Source organism: Labrus mixtus, chromosome 12 (genome assembly GCF_963584025.1).
Source record: "Labrus mixtus chromosome 12, fLabMix1.1, whole genome shotgun sequence".
NCBI classification, from domain to species: domain Eukaryota; kingdom Metazoa; phylum Chordata; class Actinopteri; order Labriformes; family Labridae; genus Labrus; species Labrus mixtus.
In genome coordinates, this window is record NC_083623.1 from 15,866,896 (window position 1) to 15,886,834 (window position 19,939).

At 40.3% G+C, this 19,939-nt stretch overlaps 1 protein-coding gene across 2 annotated transcripts; it reads left to right on the forward strand.

Moving 5' to 3' along the window:
* The first annotated feature begins 915 nt into the window (after positions 1 to 915).
* lpin1b (lipin 1b) lies at positions 916 to 17,578 on the forward strand. Of its 2 annotated transcripts, none has more exons than XM_061052274.1 (20): positions 916 to 1,114; positions 8,389 to 8,592; positions 8,718 to 8,813; positions 10,017 to 10,297; positions 11,644 to 11,757; positions 11,849 to 11,972; positions 12,096 to 12,444; positions 12,560 to 12,653; positions 12,733 to 12,917; positions 13,013 to 13,106; positions 13,330 to 13,399; positions 14,057 to 14,149; positions 14,237 to 14,292; positions 14,383 to 14,521; positions 14,683 to 14,831; positions 14,947 to 15,033; positions 15,157 to 15,309; positions 15,426 to 15,540; positions 15,765 to 15,868; positions 15,986 to 17,578. In XM_061052274.1, exons 1-20 carry the CDS (start codon positions 1,040 to 1,042, stop codon positions 16,158 to 16,160), a joined length of 2,757 nt encoding a protein of 918 aa, XP_060908257.1. In that variant the 5' UTR covers positions 916 to 1,039; the 3' UTR covers positions 16,161 to 17,578. The 2 variants fall into 2 exon arrangements, with proteins under 2 accessions (XP_060908257.1, XP_060908258.1); XM_061052275.1 differs by lacking the exon at positions 916 to 1,114 and adding an exon at positions 4,751 to 4,980.
* The last annotated feature ends 2,361 nt before the right edge of the window (positions 17,579 to 19,939 follow it).

The following is a 19,939-nucleotide window of genomic DNA, read 5'->3' on the forward strand; positions in this document are numbered from 1 at the left end:
CATATCAATTAATTGGAAACATGAAGAAAAGATGACAAAATCTGCCATGAAATCATGAAAACCAGAAATATGTCCATAATAATATTTGATCACTGGTATATGTTGACATAAATTTGAGACATAATTGACTGTAATCGTTTTTGTATTCTACAATTTGGCCCTCTGGCGGTGAGAATTCAATGAATGTGGCCCTTGCTGTGACCAAAGTTGCCCATCCCTGATGTAGGCTATACAATTTCTAAACAAACATAGCAGGTGCTTGTATGTCAGAGTTTAAATGTTACAAGTGAAGGCAACACTAAACCCGTATTTCGAGTATTTCCAAAAAGCGTGCATGTAGTTACCCCTTTTGACCACTTGAGGGCAATCTAGACATTTGTTTAAAAGACTACACATTAGAGAATGATGCTAGAGTTACATGCAGTCAGCTGGCCTATCAATTATAATCCATAAAGGTCACTGGTTCAAACTCATCAGTGCAAATACAGTGTCATATTAAATACATTGGTCACTGGAAGTGTCATTGGGTATCAGGGAGACTTGGAGTTCAACCAAGGCAACAGGTGCTCTGCTATCCTTTGAATGTCAGTTGAGGCACTGGCATGGTCAACATTGGGGTCAACAGCAACAACAGGTGTCACAGTCGCTGTGTTAGCTAATAAGAAATTTACACATAAAAAATATCAGGCATGCATGAGGAAGGGAAGCTCTGTGCCAAGGTAATTTGTTGTCTCAGTGTTGTGGGAACATGTGTGACTGTGTGTGTGCATAAGGAAACCCACGTCTCCTGACATGTGTCCCCCTCTCAAATGCCTAAGAAGTCAGGGGGTCTGGTGGATGATGACACATCCAGGACCGTCTCAGGTTTCTGACCAGAGGGTCCAGGTAAATTTAGTACTTTGCAGTCCACTTGCACATGGCATTCAGACTTCTGACCAGCTCACAGAGTGAAGACAAGTTCTAGATCGGACCAGACCTGCAGGGTTTAGGAAAAAAAGGGCCAGAGACCTACAGTCCGGGTCGAAAACACTATGGAATCATGATATCAGGAGATGATGATGAAGAGTTTGATGAGGCTGCTGAGCAGTATGCCACTGACACCACCTGGAGCTGGGTAAAGTGATTTGTAACTTTGTGTCAGGAATGGAAATAAAAGCATGGAAGATAGGCAAAAAAGAGTAACCACTGGATTTAAGGGTGATAAGAAGAAGAACTTTGCTATGATTCTATTTGGGTATGTAATGTATGCATCCAAGTACGTTGCTGTGTTGTTTGTATCACAAGAGATGAAGGCTACAAACAGGTTATAAACACATTAACAGATTTAAAAGTGCTTTTAATTCACGAGTCCTTAGCCTGTTAGACAAGGGGAATGCGTTTTAGTAATCCCCCCCCGAAAGATGATCCGCACCGACTGAAACTCTAGAGAAGGAGAAAAAAGGTGTGAAGAAGAGGGGTGCAAGATAGCCCATGGATCAGGTGATTTTGTCTTTTATTTTTTAAGATTTCTTTTTGGGCCTTTTTATGCCTTTTATTGTATAGACGGGCCAGTGGATAGAGTTGGAAATTGGGGCCAGAGAGAGAGTGGGGAATGACGTGGGAAAGGAGCCACAAGTTGGATTCGAACCCGTGCCATCCACGTTGAGGAATACAGTCTCTGTACATGGTGTGCGCACACAAGCCACTAGGCCACCGGTGTAAAGGCATTATACAGATTTGACCAAACAAACAAGTCAATGTACTCATGGGTTCATGAATGAAATTGCGAGTGCACTGACTTTGGGGTCATTTTTCATCACTTAATCACTTAAACAAATAGTTGTGGATACTTTGACTTATTCATCATAAAGCTAGACCTATAAGCCCTTCTCATTTTGTCCCCTCTTTAAAGCCATAAGTCAACAGTAATTTTCCGAGCAGAGGGTGCTTAAACACTTTTCATACACTCATAGTCTCACTAATCCAGAACAAAGACTTTTTTTCCCCTTTTAATCACTGTATCAGAGTTTGGCAGCTCCAGCTAATGCTTCTGTCAGGTCTTATGACTGTCAGGCCAGACCATGCGGCCAATCAGAGGCCTTGATATCAATGAAGTGTGTAAAAAGATTATGCAATGAATCTGTTAAAGCAGCATGTCCTTTCTGGGGCATCCCATCAGAATGACTGGTACTGTCACTTTTATGGCTACAGACCAATTGGGAGAAGATACAGTAGACTTATAGTCGTGTTTTTTTTAAACGCAGTTTGAATGCATAGATGTGTATAAACAGAGAAGTTTGAAATGCAAACATTAAACCTCCACATATTTGACAATAAAGAATTGCTGTTTGCTAAATATCTATGAGGTGTAAGAAGAGAGTGTGGCAGGGTGTTTTCTGATTCAGTAGCATACACCAGGTTTTTTTCCCCCCTCATACATCTTTAAATACCACCTAAATATTTCTGGAAAGATATACAGATGTTGAGCAAACAAATAGTTGCCCTACTTCGATGTGATTAGTGCAAAGGAAACAGTCAGCTCATACTGGTTGGCTGATGGGAGTGTGAACGTATACCAGCTGGACATACCTCCGAGCAGACAGGGTGAACTTTCGATGCTAAATAAGGTCAGTCTACAGGTAGCACACCAAGAAGCATTTACCATTCTAAAAGCATGTACAAGTCAAGTTTATGAGCTTTAGAAAACACCAGAACATACATCAAACTTGGATGGCAAACAACAGACCATGTGGGGTATCTCTCTATCTACTCTTTCTATCTATCTATTGTACTTACAATATCGCTGAGTGGTTTGATGACATTCCCATTTACTATGTCAGCTTGTTTTTGGTAGCCTGATACTCCATGTAAACTGTGAAAATGCAATCATGTGCTGTTTGTGTTCAGAGTACATCAGTGAGTTCAGCTCTTCCTGGCAAAGCAGCTTGTTCTTAGAAACATGTCTCAAGGCAGCTGTGTGGATCATATATCACCGGAGAATTCTCTGACACTGATGTGACAACAACTTTTAATATGAAGCAGTGCCTGTAAGGTCTTACGAATGCTGGTGTTGTATTATGGTGTGTGTGTGTGTGTGTGTGTGTGTGTGTGTGTGTGTGTGTGTGTGTGTGTGTGTGGCCTAATTGTTGCAGCATTTTTACTTTAAATGTTAGTAATCATAAAATGGATAAAACATTTATATATCCTAAAATATATTGAGGTCTCCAATGGGCAGATATGTCCTAGGTGTTAAATGTAATGAAAGAGCTCAGATAGTGCATTCAAGGTGTGACAAAATTGTATCGGTCACTAGAAGTAACTTTGAAAGATACAGAGGGGGTAAAAAAAAAACTTCCTACCAACAGTTCATTCATTACATATATTTTCGTTTTGCAATGAAGAAAAGAATGTGTTAAAGGACAAAACGGGAAACCCCATGACATAATATTTGACAGAACTTTTTATGCAGTAAAACAAATAACATTTCCACCAGTGTATTTATTCATAAAACTGCTTAGTGTTGGCTGAGGCCGGGTCAACAGTTTAAAGAGACAAAGTTCTCAGATAACAAACTGAAACCAGACATACTGAACCTGCAAGGTTGTTAACCGCAAACACACACAGGCAGTCGCTGCTGCACAGGATGAGAAAAACAATATATGACATGAGGTGGGGACATGTAGTGCATATTATTACACAAAGTACAAGCCAGTGTCATCTTTTAAGAAAGTACACGCTAAGCCTATGTGGTGGACAAAACCCAAACAAAGAATTCTTCTTTTTACTGGTTTAGTCCAGAGAGGCTTCATCATCATCTGGAAAAACAATTAGTTTCTGCACACACACACAGCCACTCTGACTGAACTGGCTCTTGTTGAAGGAGAGGAACACGTGAGCTTGTTGATGCATGTAGCCCATGAAATATTTGGGCTGCGGCAGGGATGTCTTCCATAAAGACTTTTTTTCTCTGTCACAAATTTGGCTCTGTTCCAACACACACACACACACACACACACACACACACACACACGGATGCTTAGAAAAAAAGAATCCTTGGCAGAGATATCGTAAAAATGTATGTCAAGAAAACTTTAGCATCTTAGAGCTCCATTTAAACTCAGTATTAGAAAAAATGTAGTTTAGGACTAGAAGTGCAGGAAAAAGCAGGACAACTTCAGGGCATTTTTATTCTCCGACATGATATCAGACATTAAATAGTTATTTTCTAGTGCTGACTTCTGTTCAATCCCTCACCAGTCAACCACATCCTTTTGACACACAGTAGGCTACAGGGTCTCAGGTTAAACTGCAAACATCGCATGTGCTCTCATGCTGGGCTGTGATTGGCTGGAAAGATCACCTCACTGCATCAGGCAAACTCGGGGATTTCAGACGATGACGTAGGACCATTATATCCTGCCGTCATAACATAGCGGCTCGACACTATTTCATCATATCTATTCTTAAATACCACTTAAATTCCACTTATAATCAGATAGCCTATAAGGGCCAAGATTATGGATTTTTATTTAGGCTATATCGGTGGTTTTTTTTGTATAGAATAAAAATAACGACTATTAATCATAAAACACGGCAAATACCAAATAATATTTAGAGAATACCAGTTTCAGTAACAATGTATCTGATTCATCTGTTTTCAGCAATAAAAGCAAGTAGCTGTAATTTTGTTGCCACTGTGGCAGTTGACAAGCTCGGTGCTGATTGGTCAGTGGGCGGGCTCTCAATGTACGTGATGTCATCAATTGTCAAGAGAGAGAGAGAGAGAGAGAGAGAGAGAGGCGAGTAACGCGTTCATTTAAATAGTCTGTGTTTTTGCCGCTATAAGTCGATGACAACAACGTGGCTTTATCAGACCCTGAAATAACACTTTCTTTGGGGAAATTACGCGTCTAAAATGTCTTGCTGGGTTGCCATTCATCGCTAAGGAAACTACAAGCTACGTGTATTAGTAAAGGCTGTCAGCATACTCAGCTATACAAGGTATGAGCCTATTTTTATGTCATATTTGACCGCACCTGCCTGTCTTATGTTATGTCTAATGAGTGGACGTGCTGTTTTCCCTCGCACAGTTGTGTCTGTTACGATATGTCCTGTTCTCTTATAGACATAATAGGCTACATGTCTCATTAATGCCTCAAATTTACCATAACCACTATCGGGATGTTGTGAAACAGCTATAGCCTATATAGCTACATGATTCAAAAATGTCTCTCCGTTTAAATATGTGATAATGAAAACCTATTGGCTGCTTATATAGGGCACATGCACTGCCATTATTAATTAAATTTGCCTTATTATTCAACCCATGAATGTTACATTTGCTGAGTTTCATGCCTCCCAAAATGAATTTGGGAGGCATGTGACTTTAATTGATGTTGTTATAAGGGACTAAATGAGACTCTGTGTTTGCTGGTAGAGCAAAAAATGATCTGCTGAGTGACCCAGCCAGATTCCTGCCTGCAAGGAAATCTTCACAACTGCAGCTTGTGAAAGCCATTAAATTAACAAGCATACCGCTCTTAAACATGAGTCAACTTTCTCATTGTATCCACAACCACTGATTTGTGAAAACAAGCAGTAATGCCTGCGCTTTCAGACGCTTCCTTTTTCTGTCTCTTCCATAACACAAGACAATCTATTTTTAGAAAACGCTGTGTTCACATTAAAAGTCCTCTGCTTTGATAATCAGCTGGGTTTGCCAGCATCCGTGTCACTCAATACTGCAGTGAAAAGTGAAATGAATGAATAAAGATGGTGAAGGTCATCTATAGGAGTATCTTAAAACACAGACATGCTTATGTTCCATTTCATATTTTGGCTGCTCTAAAACAAGAGGCCCTGTTCTTGTGTAAAGAGCCTGTTGTAACAGTCACGTGCGCTCAAATGGGGGGATATGTTGGCATTATTCCAAACCTGTCTTCCCTGTTGCTGCAATCATTTTGGGGCCCCCACTGCCAACTGAGTCAAGGTCAGAGGCTCCGTCACTGATACAAGACAGCTGCAACTCCAAAGAGTCTGTACAAATGGGATTTTTCATATCTGGCTATTTGTGTTTGCATCATACTCTTTGTTTAAAGGATGATCTGTCACAACGAGTGGGGGGAAATGTGATTGACTGTGAGGATGCAGACAAAGACAGGAAATTAACACAGGATCAATGCCTATGTGCCCACATTTGTGGAACCCAATCGGGATGAGGGTAATTTCGCTCAATAACCTCTTGATTAGAGTCGTTCCAAAACAGATATCAGTATCGATATAGTCCTCCAATACTGCCCAAAATGTGGTATAGTTTAAAATATGCCAGTCAATACTGTGACCTGATGCAGTTATTTAGTCCTATTAGGCCCCAAGAATGGACTGGTTTTAGGTTAATTGTCACAAACAACAACTGTGAGGTTCAAGCTGATGATAGCTTAACCAAGTAAGATATCACCAATCATTGTTTTTTTAAATGGCTTATACCCAAGCGTTTGTTTCCGAATCGAAAGAAAAGGTACAAATGTTATCAGGATTTCTTCTTCAGTTATGTCTTATGGAGAATGAGTTAGGAAGATAAGTGAGGAAGTGTGAAACAGCCTTTACGTGTTTGCTCAGTATTGGCCTCATAAGGTTGTTTGTACTGCCACAAAACTACAGAGTAAAGATCCTTATTTGTGTTCAAACACCTCAATTTAAATAAGAAGTCATTTAAAAGCTATTTAGTAAAAACTCATAATGGTCTAGCAGTTTTTTAAAATAGTCTTCAGGGATTACAGTCGAAACAGTCGATATGCTTTTAACATGCATGTGTATAAGCAGCTACACACAAGAAAGAAATGGTGCTAAATAGCACTTAAACTGGTTATTTGGCTCGTAATCAAAGGGGAACCTCTTTTGGTGCTATATCTCACCTCAACCACCTCAACGAACCGCTGAAGAACCACTATTTTACTGTGTGTAGGGTAATGGTTAATAATAATAATGGATATTACAATTGAAAAAACAAACAGACTTGAAGGAAAAGGAAGCAAAACTTGGAGTGCCGAGTTTGATGACTGTCTACCATTGTCTACTGTGAACCTTAGTCTAGTTCTTGTGTCACAGTATCCCTTACCTTTAAAAGACATTCGCAATACTCATGTCTCCAATAGCATTGGCTAGGTGTTGGTTCCCATGACGTCTCGCTGAAGCTCAGCAAATAAACACCGTGCCACGTTTTGACATCACCTTCCCTACATGAGTAGGACGAGTCTAACTTAGTTTGTCCTTTGACCTCTGCTGTCTCGGGGCGCTTCATGGAAAACAGGTGGATAGGATTTCTAGACTTATGAAGATACAGAGGAGAGAGTGCCAAGGTCTTCATTTTCACAGTATTCAGGCCACAGACTGTTCTCAGTGTTTCCCTGAGGGGGGGAGGGGGGGAGGGGGGGGGGACACACGCCAACACAAACACTTGAAGGAATCTTGGTGTTCATGCGTTACTTTTAATGACAGCTGTCCTTTTCTGTCAGAAAGGTATCCTTAAATGACTTATTTCCCTGATTTCCGACTCTATCCACTATCTTATCTCTACAATAAAGGCACAAAAAGCCCAAAAAAATCTAAAAGATATATATATATTTTTTTTTTACTTGACCTTCAAGGTTGGGGGGGTGGGCCGCCCCCCTAATATAATGGTAGGGGAAACACTGGTTTCAGAGAACTGAACAGGAGAAAGTCAGCGTGCTCTCTTTCTCTAACTATTCCAGTAATGGTGCAGCTCAAAACTGACTTTAAATCACTTGTGGAATAACTTCACCTGAGGTAGGGCTACACGTCATACTTCAGTCTGATTTACAGACTGAAGTATGTCGGGTCATAAACATCTCCTCTTTTGAAGCTTGACTGAATCCAAGGCATGCTTACTCCTGGCTTAGTCACTACTACTGTACAAGGTGGTTTAAGAAGCAACTTAAGACCATTTGGCATGGGTTGTATTGAAAGTTTTAATTAAGCAGTATCACAGGAACTGAATATCAGCACAGCATTGATTCAGTTAAAGACACAAGGTTGCATGCCAGGTGCTGAAGAAAATCATAGCCTTGCCAATATTTAGTATAACAGCTCCATCCCGAGTGTGACAATGCTTCTATACAATTTCTCTAGAAGCAGCATTTAGGGGAAAATATGAATAAGCAACAACATTTTTTTCTTTATTTAAACATGTACTAGTTTAGTCTAAAAATAGCTATAGAATTAAGTAACATTAAAACTTCAACTTGAAATTTAGTGATACATATTAAACATCCTAATGCTGCCGTAGTCTTTCCTTTGATCTCATAGAAAACTTCTTGAAAGATTACATTACTTAAGGGGACATGGATGTTTTTGCCTGCTCAATAATGTCTTCTGTCTGTTCTCCTACAGACACGTCAGACCATGAACTACGTGGGCCAGCTGGCAGGCCAGGTGTTTGTCCAGGTCAAAGAGCTGTACCGAGGCCTCAATCCCGCCACTCTTTCTGGCTGCATCGATGTCATCGTAGTGAGACAGCCTGATGGATCCCTGCACTGCTCACCTTTCCATGTCCGCTTTGGAAAGATGGGCGTCCTCCGCTCCCGGGAGAAAGTAGTAAGTAGATAAAAAAAGATTTAAAAAAAACATCAACTTTCCAGTTAAGGGAAAAGTCATGTATTTTTTTAATGCATGAGGGTAAAGGCCTCTCTTCCTTTTTGACCCTTCCCCCTCTCTACAAGGTGGACATGGAGATCAACGGAGAACCTGTAGATCTACACATGAAGCTTGGGGAGAATGGAGAAGCCTTCTTTGTGCAAGAAACAGAAAATGATCAGGTATGTGTTACCATAATTATAGCTGAGCAGCAACTTTCATTGTAAAATGCTTCAGATGTTTTGCAGTCATTCGAAGTACAGAACCGTTAAATGGCGCACGTGTCATCTTTTCTAAAAGCTACAAGATTCAAATAAAAACACTCATTCTCCGCCCTCCTGACATCCTAAAACCTAGTCACACCCATGTTTACAAGCCAGAAGCATTACAGTGTGTGCAGAGTTGGCACGGTGTCCAGGAATTTTCTTCCTTTCCTTTATGGCTGAAAGCATTCCTCTGTGCATTAGAGAGTGACTGAGACCTGAATGCAGCATTTACCAACTCAGGCTCTCTGACCTATATTTAATGCTAACAGATTACATATGAGGATAAACCAGAAACTAGACCAACCAGAGTTGTGAACCAGAAACCAGAGTTATGCTTCAGAATGTACTTCATAAATTTAAAATTCATGGAAAGCTTTGATTTTTTTTTTTCTTTTCTAAGAATTTGAGTTGAAGGTCCAAGAGCCAAGTCACTCAAACCTGCATTCTGGATTGTTCTTTCCCTTTTGTATGAGCGCGTATGACAACGTGTGCAGCTGAAAGACATAAACAAGCGGTAAACTACTGAGCACAGGGGCCAGCGCCAACAAAGCGAGTTGGTGATTTATTCTCCATAGAGTGGTGTCAGATTCCCAGGCCTGAAGGAGAGGGAGGAGCATTGTGTCTGTGAACCCTTTTTTTTTTCTCCGTAAAAGGAAGCCAAAAACGTGAGGGAGCCACCGACCCACAAATCATTTAATTATGCTTCAGTTTTTCTCCCTCTCTCTCGTTTTCCTTTTGTTTTTCTTTCCATATGTCTGTTAAACCCACACACATTTAAACCCCTTGCGGCTGACAGTTTTGAGGCCCTCCTGAAAAGTCTTTTCCTAGAAAGAGGTGTTTTGCCTCTTTTCACAGAAGTGAGGAACAAGTTTTGGCTCGGCTGATGTGTTTTTTTTTTCTTTTATGGCGGATGGTCTACTCACAGCAGACATTGCTGAGAACAGTTTGGCAGTTATTGTACACACTGGCCTCAAAATAAAATTGTGCAAAACACCAAGATTCGGTTCTCATTTCAGTTGGAGGAGTTTAAGATTTTGAAATGTAGTTTGAAGCTGTTTGTTTAGATACGACATATTGATTCATTCATCATCGCTTCTCTTCTGTTTGCAATCAAAACAGGAAGTGGTGCCTTCGTACCTGGCCACCTCTCCCATCTTATCGGACGGGGCCATCCTGATGAGCTCTTCCCTGATTGGAAAGAGCTGCGGACCACCCTTACAATCCCTGGGCTCCATAGGGAGCGCTGGAGAGACTGGCAGCGGGATTATGAAGAAGAGGAGAAAGAGGAGGAGGAAGGCTCGGGCAGACAGCATGAGGAGGGAGGAGAGCGGGGAGTACTCAGAGGATGATGACATGTTCACCATAGATATAAGCTCTGATGAGGGCACGGAGATGGAAAGGTGAGAAGAAGAAAAACAGAACGTGGAGAAAGTTTAGAGATGGATGTGGAATTAAAAGCTTAATTTTGAATATTGGAATAACTGTGGGAAAATGGTAGAAGAAAACATGTCATACTCAAGCAAAAGAGATAAGAGATGTACGTGAGTAAAGGAAACGCAAAGGGCTGACAGCAAAGCAGTGAAAAAGAAAGTAAAATACATCACTGAAATGAGCTTTCAGAGAAGCTGTTATAGAACTGGAGTCTGTCAGACTAGAATAAACACACCAGTGCGTCTGTAGTGGAGAGGCCTCCAGCTGTGGAATTTGCACACACACACACACACACACACACACACACACACACACACACACACACACACACACACACACACACACACTCAAGCATGAGTATGAAAACACAAAAAAACACGAAACAGCATGAAAACACAAAACTTCAGCTGAGTTTTTTTTCACATGCAAAGCTTCTGCTCTTCTATGCAGCAAAATCAATTATATCGCCACTATGTGTGTGTGTGTGTGTGTGTGTGTGTGTGTGTGTGTGTGTGTGTTTTGGTGAAGGAGTTCATGTCTCGTGTGCATACAGTAACAGATAAGCTGCCCTCTTGTCTGCATTCCATCTAAAACAGTCCAAAGGCAGATCAGGCTTGCATCTATAGGAGCCGTGGTTCTCCCATACTGTACTGTTGTTGACGTCAAAGTCTATTTGTCATGAATGAAGGCTGAAGCAGTTGTAAATAGCTGTCTCGTGACAGATGTATTTTCATCGCTGCACGTGAGAGGGGGATATTTAAACTCTGGCTCATGTCTACTATACACAACTGTAAAACACAGCTACAGTGTTTGTTCCATTCAAGCTTACTGTGAGTCCAGATGGGTATATACCATAAAGCTCACTGTTTCCCCTAGGTTTACAGCGTTGGGGGGGTGGGGACAAGTCAACATGCCGACACGACGACACAAACACTTGAAGGAATCATGGTGTTCATGTGTTACTTTTAATGACAGCTGTCCTTTTCTATCGGAAAGGTATCCTTAAATGACTTATTTCCCTGATTTCCGACTCTATTAACTATCCTATCCCTACAATTAAAGCACAAAAAGCCCAAAAATAAGTAGGGGAAACACTGAAGCTAGTTCAACATACCCAGGCTTACATACACAGGCAGATTGCAAAAAGCACAGACATGATTTATGCAGAACTTGACAATCATTTTGGTAATTGGGTAAAAAGTAAAAAGGGAAATAACAGACCATTACAAAAGAAATGCCCCTTTGTAATTACAGAATGCAGATAAATCATATACAATGTCATGATATACATAAACAGTATTTGTGTGTGTTTTAGGACTTCATCTCGGGATCTCTTAAGAGATGAGACAGCAGTCGGTTCGACCAGCGGCTCATTCAAGCAGTGTGGCATCTACACTCGCTCAGACGGAGAGTGGAGTCCTCTTCAGAGGTGCTTCATTTACTCTATGATTAAGACCTACTTTTTATTACTCTAAAAGAAATAGCTTTTGTAATAGTTTTCTTTTCTGTTCCTCTTTCAGCCCTCGAAACTCTCGCCCCAACTCGCCCAAGAGTGACTCTGAACTAATGACTCAACAATCAGACGCAGATAATCAGGATCCAGCCATGCACTGGGCGTGGGGGGAGCTGCCTCAGGCTGCCACGGTAACCAAACTTTCCTATATATAAACAAACAAAGAACAATTACCGTATACACTCTAGAATTCTTATGTTATGTTTATGTGTTTTCCTGCATTTTAACATTTCATCCTCTTCCCTGCTTTTTAGCTGTCCTTCCTCCCAGTTAAATCCGACCCTCAACCAGTGTACCCTGTTTCCATCCCTGTGTCTGAGAGCACACACTTCAGAGTCATTACTCATGAGACGTCTTCACAACAGCGCAGACCCTGCTCAGAAGTATCTTCACTGAGGTTTTTAATGCAGCAGGAGACTTCTGAGCAAACCGTCGTAACAGTCGGGATGGAGTCTGAGTCCATGACGATGGAGTCACAGACTGTTGTGACCACTGAGACGCAGGTAACAGCAGCTGAAGGTGCAGCAGCTCATATGATGTCCGACATGGAGGAGACAATACCTCGTCTGCTAGGCAAGACGGACTCTCCATCCAAGAAAAAAGGTAACATTCCATTTAATGGCAAAATAAAAAACACTTAGATTTTACATATCTGAATATCAGGTTGTGTTCATTATTGAGCAGGTATATAAGAAGGCACATAATAGCTCTCTTTTAGACAAGCGAAGCCGGCATCTTGGTTCTGATGGAATTTACCTGGATGACATCACAGACCTGGAGCCTGAAGTTGCAGCCCTTTATTTCCCTAAGAGGTAAAAATCAAGCACATAATCATACACAGAAAACCGTATTTATACGTCATGTTCTTATAAAATTACATCTTTCCTGCAGTGATGGCGGTGCAGCAGTGAGGAGCATCTCAGACCCGGGCTTCCACAGCACCAGTCTGTCCCCGCAGTCGGTTAGCTCAGGAGGAGACAGCGGAGTGGACAGCTACTGCGACAGTATGGCTGACCTGCCAGCAATCACCATCTCTCTGTGTGGAGGACTCAACGACAACAGAGAGATCACTAAAGGTTAGGTTCTCATACCGACAGCACATCTATTCTGCACCATACACTTCACACTGTGGGAAAATGTAAAACATAAATGTTTTAATCTGTACTTACAGAGCAGTTCCACGAGAAGATGATCTCTTACCAGCAGTTTGCAGAAAACCCCTCCATCATTGACGACCCCAACTTAGTTGTGAAAATTGGCTCCAAGTAAGTCATTCACATTTTTTATAATTAATGCAAAAGAGTAGGATTAAACGGTATATAATCCTCTGTAGGGATTTAACTACCTCACATTGCAGTAAAAACTGCATCATTTGCAGGATTTTCTTTGAAAAATCAAAGTTTGTTTTTGCAAAGAAATTTGGCAGGTAGAGTGCTTTTATTGTGTGGTTATGACATGAATACAAAAATATGTTGTTTTCTCCTGCAGGTACTATAATTGGAGCACTGCGGCTCCACTTATGCTGGCTATGCAAGCCTTCCAGAAACCGCTGCCAAAGGTAAGAAATCGATACACAGACACTGATACTAATGACTCAAGCTGCAGGCTTGTTGTGTTACATGAATTCCCCCTCTTGGCCAAAACTGGAACTGCAGCCTGTATGTTTGTATCCCTACACCGCTCGTACTTCTTCCCCTCTTGCACTCGTTGCATGAAACCTAATATGCAATCTGTGACTTTGAGCTTCACATCATAGACGTTGTGTTATTGCAGACTCAGAAAGACCACTGAATCTGTTCTCTCTCTCCCCCCTTATTTTGTTTCTCATCCATCCACTCATTCATTAGTTTTCTTGCCTCAGTTATATTCATTCAGCCTTAGAGTTGCTTCTCTGTTGTCTGACTGGCATGCTTGGCTACAGCTCTGTATGTCAGATAAAACAATCTTTTCAGCCTACTATCTCGTTTGATATCTTTTGAGCCTCCCTCCTGTTCTTACTTCCTCCACTTTCCTCATTATTTGTACCATATCAAACTCCTGATCCCTCAAACGCCTCCCAGCCATCCTTGCTTTACTTTCCCCATTCCAACCACGGACTTGTTGTTGTTATTATGTTACTGTTTGTTGAGTTCAGCTTTTTGGCTTCAGTTTTTTTTTAAGTGTGTTTATGGTGTTGTGTTGTGTTTGTTTGGGGTTTGTGTGTACTCCTCCACAGGCTGCAGTGGAGAACATCATGAAGGAGAAGATGCCCAAGAAAGGAGGGAGGTGGTGGTTCTCCTGGAGAGGCAGAAACAGCAGCACCAAATCGGTATTCTTATTTTCTTATCAGTTTGTAAAGGTTGAGTTTCTGAAATGTTGCTCTCCTTCTTTGCTAAAAATGTTACTCCTCTTGTAGGATTCAGTGTCTGGTGGATGCGGCTCCGCTGAGCAGGCTGGGAAAATGACCGGCAGGTGAGAACATTTTCTTAAATGGGGTTAATAAACATCCTAGCTGACTCGACTGAACAATCTTAAACAAACTGTCTCACTTTCTAATTACAGACATAAAGAAGAGTCCTCCTCTAGTGATGAAGACCACAGGGCAGCCAAACAGAGCTCAGTCCCCAGCCAATCAGAGTCTGTGCTTACACAAGGGGGCGTGTCTTATAAGAAAACACTCCGCCTCACATCAGAGCAGCTGGTGAGAAGTTTGCTTTGAAAACACTGTAGAACTTTAATATATATAAATATTCATCATTTTAACCCTCATATATTCTTTTCTTCATTTTCTCTTCATCTTATACACACACACACACACACACACACACACACACACACACACACACACACACACACACACAGCTATCTCTCCAGCTGCAGGAGGGTCCTAACGATGTTGTGTTCAGTGTGACCACTCAGTACCAGGGAACCTGTCGCTGTCAGGGCACCATCTACCTCTGGAACTGGGACGACAAGATAATCATCTCAGACATAGATGGAACCATCACCAGGTGTGACAAACAGCTGTCCTTCTTTATTTTTGTCCATGATTCTTGTATTTTTTATAAAACTGAAAAAATTCAGTACTCACATGGTCTGACGTCACTTATTTGTGTTTCAATTCAGGTCTGACACGTTGGGTCATATCCTGCCCACATTGGGAAAAGACTGGACCCACCAGGGCATCGCACAACTCTACCACAAAGTCAGCCAGTAAGCACTGATTTAAAAAGCATAGAAAGGACTAACTGCTAATAAATTAATGTACAGATTTCAAAACAGTCTTCAAACAAGTTCCCTGATTTTTGATACATTTCTTCATATCCTCTCCATCAGAAATGGCTACAAGTTCCTTTACTGCTCAGCTCGAGCCATCGGCATGGCTGACATGACCCGAGGTTACCTCCACTGGGTCAACGAGAGAGGCACCATGCTCCCTATAGGCCCCGTCCTGCTCAGCCCAAGCAGCCTCTTTTCAGCTCTGCACAGGTCAGTCACACAAACACACACACACTTGAGCGCTCTACTGTGATGTTACAATATGCAAAATAATGCAAAAGACAATGTGACTTTATCAATATTGTACTGTGATGGATGTTTGACAGGGAAGTTATTGAGAAGAAACCAGAAAAATTCAAGGTGGAGTGTCTCACAGATATCAAGAACCTCTTCTACCCAAACACACAGCCGTTCTATGCAGCGTTTGGCAACAGACCAACGGTACGCAAACACACACACACACACACACACACACACACACACACACACACATTTCTCAGACTCATCAGGCTAAAACGCTTAATTTAAACTGCCTCTGAGTTTAGAATATTTGGTTTAAAATGAAAGCTGTTTTGCTACATATTATTTTGCTAATGTGTATTTGCATTATTTTATTTAGTTGTGCATCCTTTTAAACAGTGAATCCTCTTTTGTTGTTTTTTTAGGATGTTTTTTCCTATAAAGAAGTTGGAGTGCCACTAAACCGGATTTTTACAGTAAACCCTAAAGGAGAGTTAGTGCAGGAGCATGCCAAGACTAACATCTCATCGTAAGTCCTGATCTTGTTTACTTTTTCTATTCTAGGAAAACAAAAACTATATACATCAGAAAAAATGTTGCATTGTATTTGTCTGACTGTGGTCTCCTCCTCTCTTCCTTTCTTCAGTTATGTCCGTCTGGGTGAGGTGGTGGACCATGTATTCCCTCTGAAACTGCGAGCTTCCTCCTCGGACTTCCCCTGCGCGGACACGTTCAGTCACTTCACCTACTGGAGGCAGCAGCTCCCCCGTGTGGAACATCATGGAGCTACACCTCCACAGAGTCCCCGCACTGAGAGCTGACTACCTGCAGCCTGCTGAGCAGAAAAAAACAGACTAGTGGTGTGTTTGAGATGTAGCAGTTATTTGGATAGTGATGGTTACATGTGTGTTTGTTATGAATCTGTAGGTTTCGTGTAGACATTTGAGCACTTTTGAGTGCACAGCAGAGAGCCATATAAGAATCTGCTATAAAACGCACATGATGGATGTATAAACGCACTTTTATCAAAAGATGGCATCGGTAGCCTTCTGAATAGACGTATGTATATTATAGAAAAAACCTAATTTATTCAGGCAGCTTAGCAAATATATTATTTGTGAGTGAGTGTTGGCATTGTTTCAGTAGCAAGACTGTCTCTGTTTCTTATATAGAGAGTAGCATCCTTTATTGAACTGAACACAACCATACTGTGCATATAAGACAGGAAGTATAGAAACGTGTGCCAAATACTCAAAACAGAATTTATTTTCTTACTCTGAACTTTTTAAAAACTAGACTGTTATAGATCCTCGAACGGTATGGAATTGCAGATATAAACATGCAGGCTCATTTTTACTGAGGAGCAACTTACGTGTATGTAATCTATTATATGTTTTGAAGTCAGTATTATGGTACATTTAAATGTATTCCAGAGCACAATGAACGAATGAAAATCTCTGAGTTTGGTATAATGATCAGAGGACAAGAACCCTGGCAGTAAGCGCATTGTAAAAAAAAAATATATATTTATTGTTGACAAAAAGTAATGATGACAAGCAAACAAAAAGCACATTTTATTTCATTTCTCTTAAAAAATACATGTGCTGATTAATTTGTATTTTTCTATTGAAATCACTCAGAGTTAATCTTGTGCTCAGATTGTCATGTCTGTTGTGGCCTTCAGGATTATAATTATTTTTTAACTCATCTGTACTGTTACTGGTCGTACAATAACACTTTGATCATCAGGTGTATTTTGACCTCTACGCTAAGATGAATGAATGTTTACACAAATGCCACCAAGAACATTCATCTAAATAGATACTGACTGATGTATTTAGCTGAAACCTGGGTGTTGACATACATCCAGTGGTTCTTTTACACTGACATTAATGCAATTAGTTAATAACATCATTTCAGGCAAATGCCAAGTCTTAAAATCCTCATCAGACCGGATGTGATCTTTCCCTCTTAAATAAACATATAACATGAGGTCATAAGGTGCATAAACCACAACAACAGTATACATGCAGTAGGTGTGAGTATATTTATCGTTTGTTTATAATTCTTTGAACTGTTTTTATTCTTTCCATGAAAGAGCTAAAAGAGCATGAAAGTGATCAATAGTTTGTTCATATAATCCCCGTCACTGCTTTTGACCAGTTCACTGTTAAATTGGTGTAATCAAACTCAATAAAATGCCCTTGTTACATCAGTAAGCGTGTGTCCATACCTATCAGCCACTGTATTTATCTCCTCTTCCTTCATCACATTTGCCTGGAAACGGCTGTTGAAGAAGTATTCAGCTTTCTTACTAATGTCAGGCTGTGTAAATATTCCACTGCAGGTAAAAATCCTGCGTACAACACCACATACATGTTGAAGTATCAAGGTAATATCAGCACTTTTTTTATGGTGTTAAAAATGTTTGATTACTTAGGTACAGTTTAATAATTTTTCCAAACACACTCAGGACCTTAGAATGATGAAAAATCACAAATTCACTGACCACGTGGTGTCTAAAACATTGTTACCACAAAAGTTATTTGTTACATAAATACAAAAATGTAAAGGAATATAAAGATTTGTGGTTAAGTGGAAGAATTATAATCATAAAATGAAAAAACTCAAGTTAAGTACAGTTATCTCAAAATGTTACAGTAAATATGCTTGATTACATTTTGTAACTTGCCTACATGACTAACAGATAAACACTTACATTGAAACAAAGAGGTACAAAGCTTTTTCTTAATCTAAAAAAAAAAAGGTTGACACATCATTACCAGGTCAATGTGCATTTAGAATCTGCTTTGAAGCTTTTTTTAGGAATTGAAGTAAAAGTTTCAAAATCTTAATCACTAGGCTACTAATTGCAGGTACCGGGGTGAAGATGGTTTCATATTTGACAGTCGCCTGTGTTCGCGTCGATTACCGTCAATAGCTCCGAGTCAAAGCCTCGATTTCTCACAGTTTGGGGATATGTTGGAGAGCAGATTAAGGCAGACGTTTCACAGTTTTGATAAACTTCAAATAACCAAAAATGACGATGTAGCTGGGAGCTCAAAGAACTGAATGTCTGTCCAACGCGCCGGTGACTATAGGCGGAGTTAGGGACCGTCGTAAAAGTGCAATACAGTTCATTTCAATATTCAATAACTTCTTTGTTTTTCAACATAGACATCTGCTATTATAGAAGGTGACATCCCTTAACATTTCAGACCAATGAATACAAAATAAAAATAAATAAAAATAAAAATAACTCTGCAAATCATCATTATCAATGACATATTGCCTTAAATAAGCACATTTCAAGGTTATAATCTCAATAGATTTCTATTTTTTTATTTTATTGACATCAAATCACCTCTCATGTGTCCTGGACATCCTCTCAAAACTTTCACAGCTCTTAGTTAGTATAGGAGGCCTTTAAAAAAAAGCCTTAATACCATTATCAAGGGCCTGTCGCTTTAAATATGCAATTTTCAATTTTCAAGCTCTCACATCTCATTCTACAAGCTCTCACATGTCATTCTACAAGCTCTCACATCTCATTCTACAAGCTCACATGTCATTCTACAAGCTCACATCACATTCTACAAGCTCTCACATCTCATTCTACAAGCTCTCACATCACATTCTACAAGCTCTCACATCACATTCTACAAGCTCTCACATCTCATTCTACAAGCTCTCACATGTCATTCTACAAGCTCACATCTCATTCTACAAGCTCTCACATCTCATTCTACAAGCTCTCACATCACATTCTACAAGCTCACATCTCATTCTACAAGCTCTCACATCTCATTCTACAAGCTCTCACATCTCATTCTACAAGCTCACATGTCATTCTACAAGCTCACATCTCATTCTACAAGCGCTCACATTTTGCAACCCATCTACCTTCATAGAATACACCTCAAATGATTTTTTTTTTTAAAACAGCTCCTAAAGTCACTGTTCTTAATTATGAATAAATTAAGGCTATATGTGAAAAAGGCGCCCTCTGGAAGACGTCTTTGCCAGTGTTTTTCCTCTTTAGCTTTCACTTTCACTTTTTCCCTGACTGTGGCCAGACACTCAACACGTCTCAACCATACACGTTGTGAAGTTCTCCTGGATGTTAATCCTTCCCAATTGTCATCTGATGTGAAGTGCGTCTAGCGCAAGTGAGTTAAAGGGTTGAGAATACATGTTTTATCTTTTGCTAGAGTATTTGTCAATACTTTATATATATTTTGCCTGTTAAGCTAATGGAGCACAGGTTTGTTTTGGCTCACTGGTTATATATTAGCAGCTAACTGTATAATCTTCGTCAAAGATGAGAATTCATGAGTTCTGTGTGACTGTGGCTATATACTATAGTTCAGTTATTGATTATTAGGTGACGTTTTTGATAAGGAGATATGCCGAATGGCGGCATTGTAGCCATTTCTGTTCGTTACTTAGCAGGACATGCACATGCATTAAGATAGGTAGTCACTGTGAATTATGACCTGTAGCGGGCAGTGCTGCCTTACTGATGTAAATGAATAAGCTACTTTGATATGCTCAGAAACCTGTCATACAATGTCTTGTGTCTGTTAGTGAAGAAGTCTGT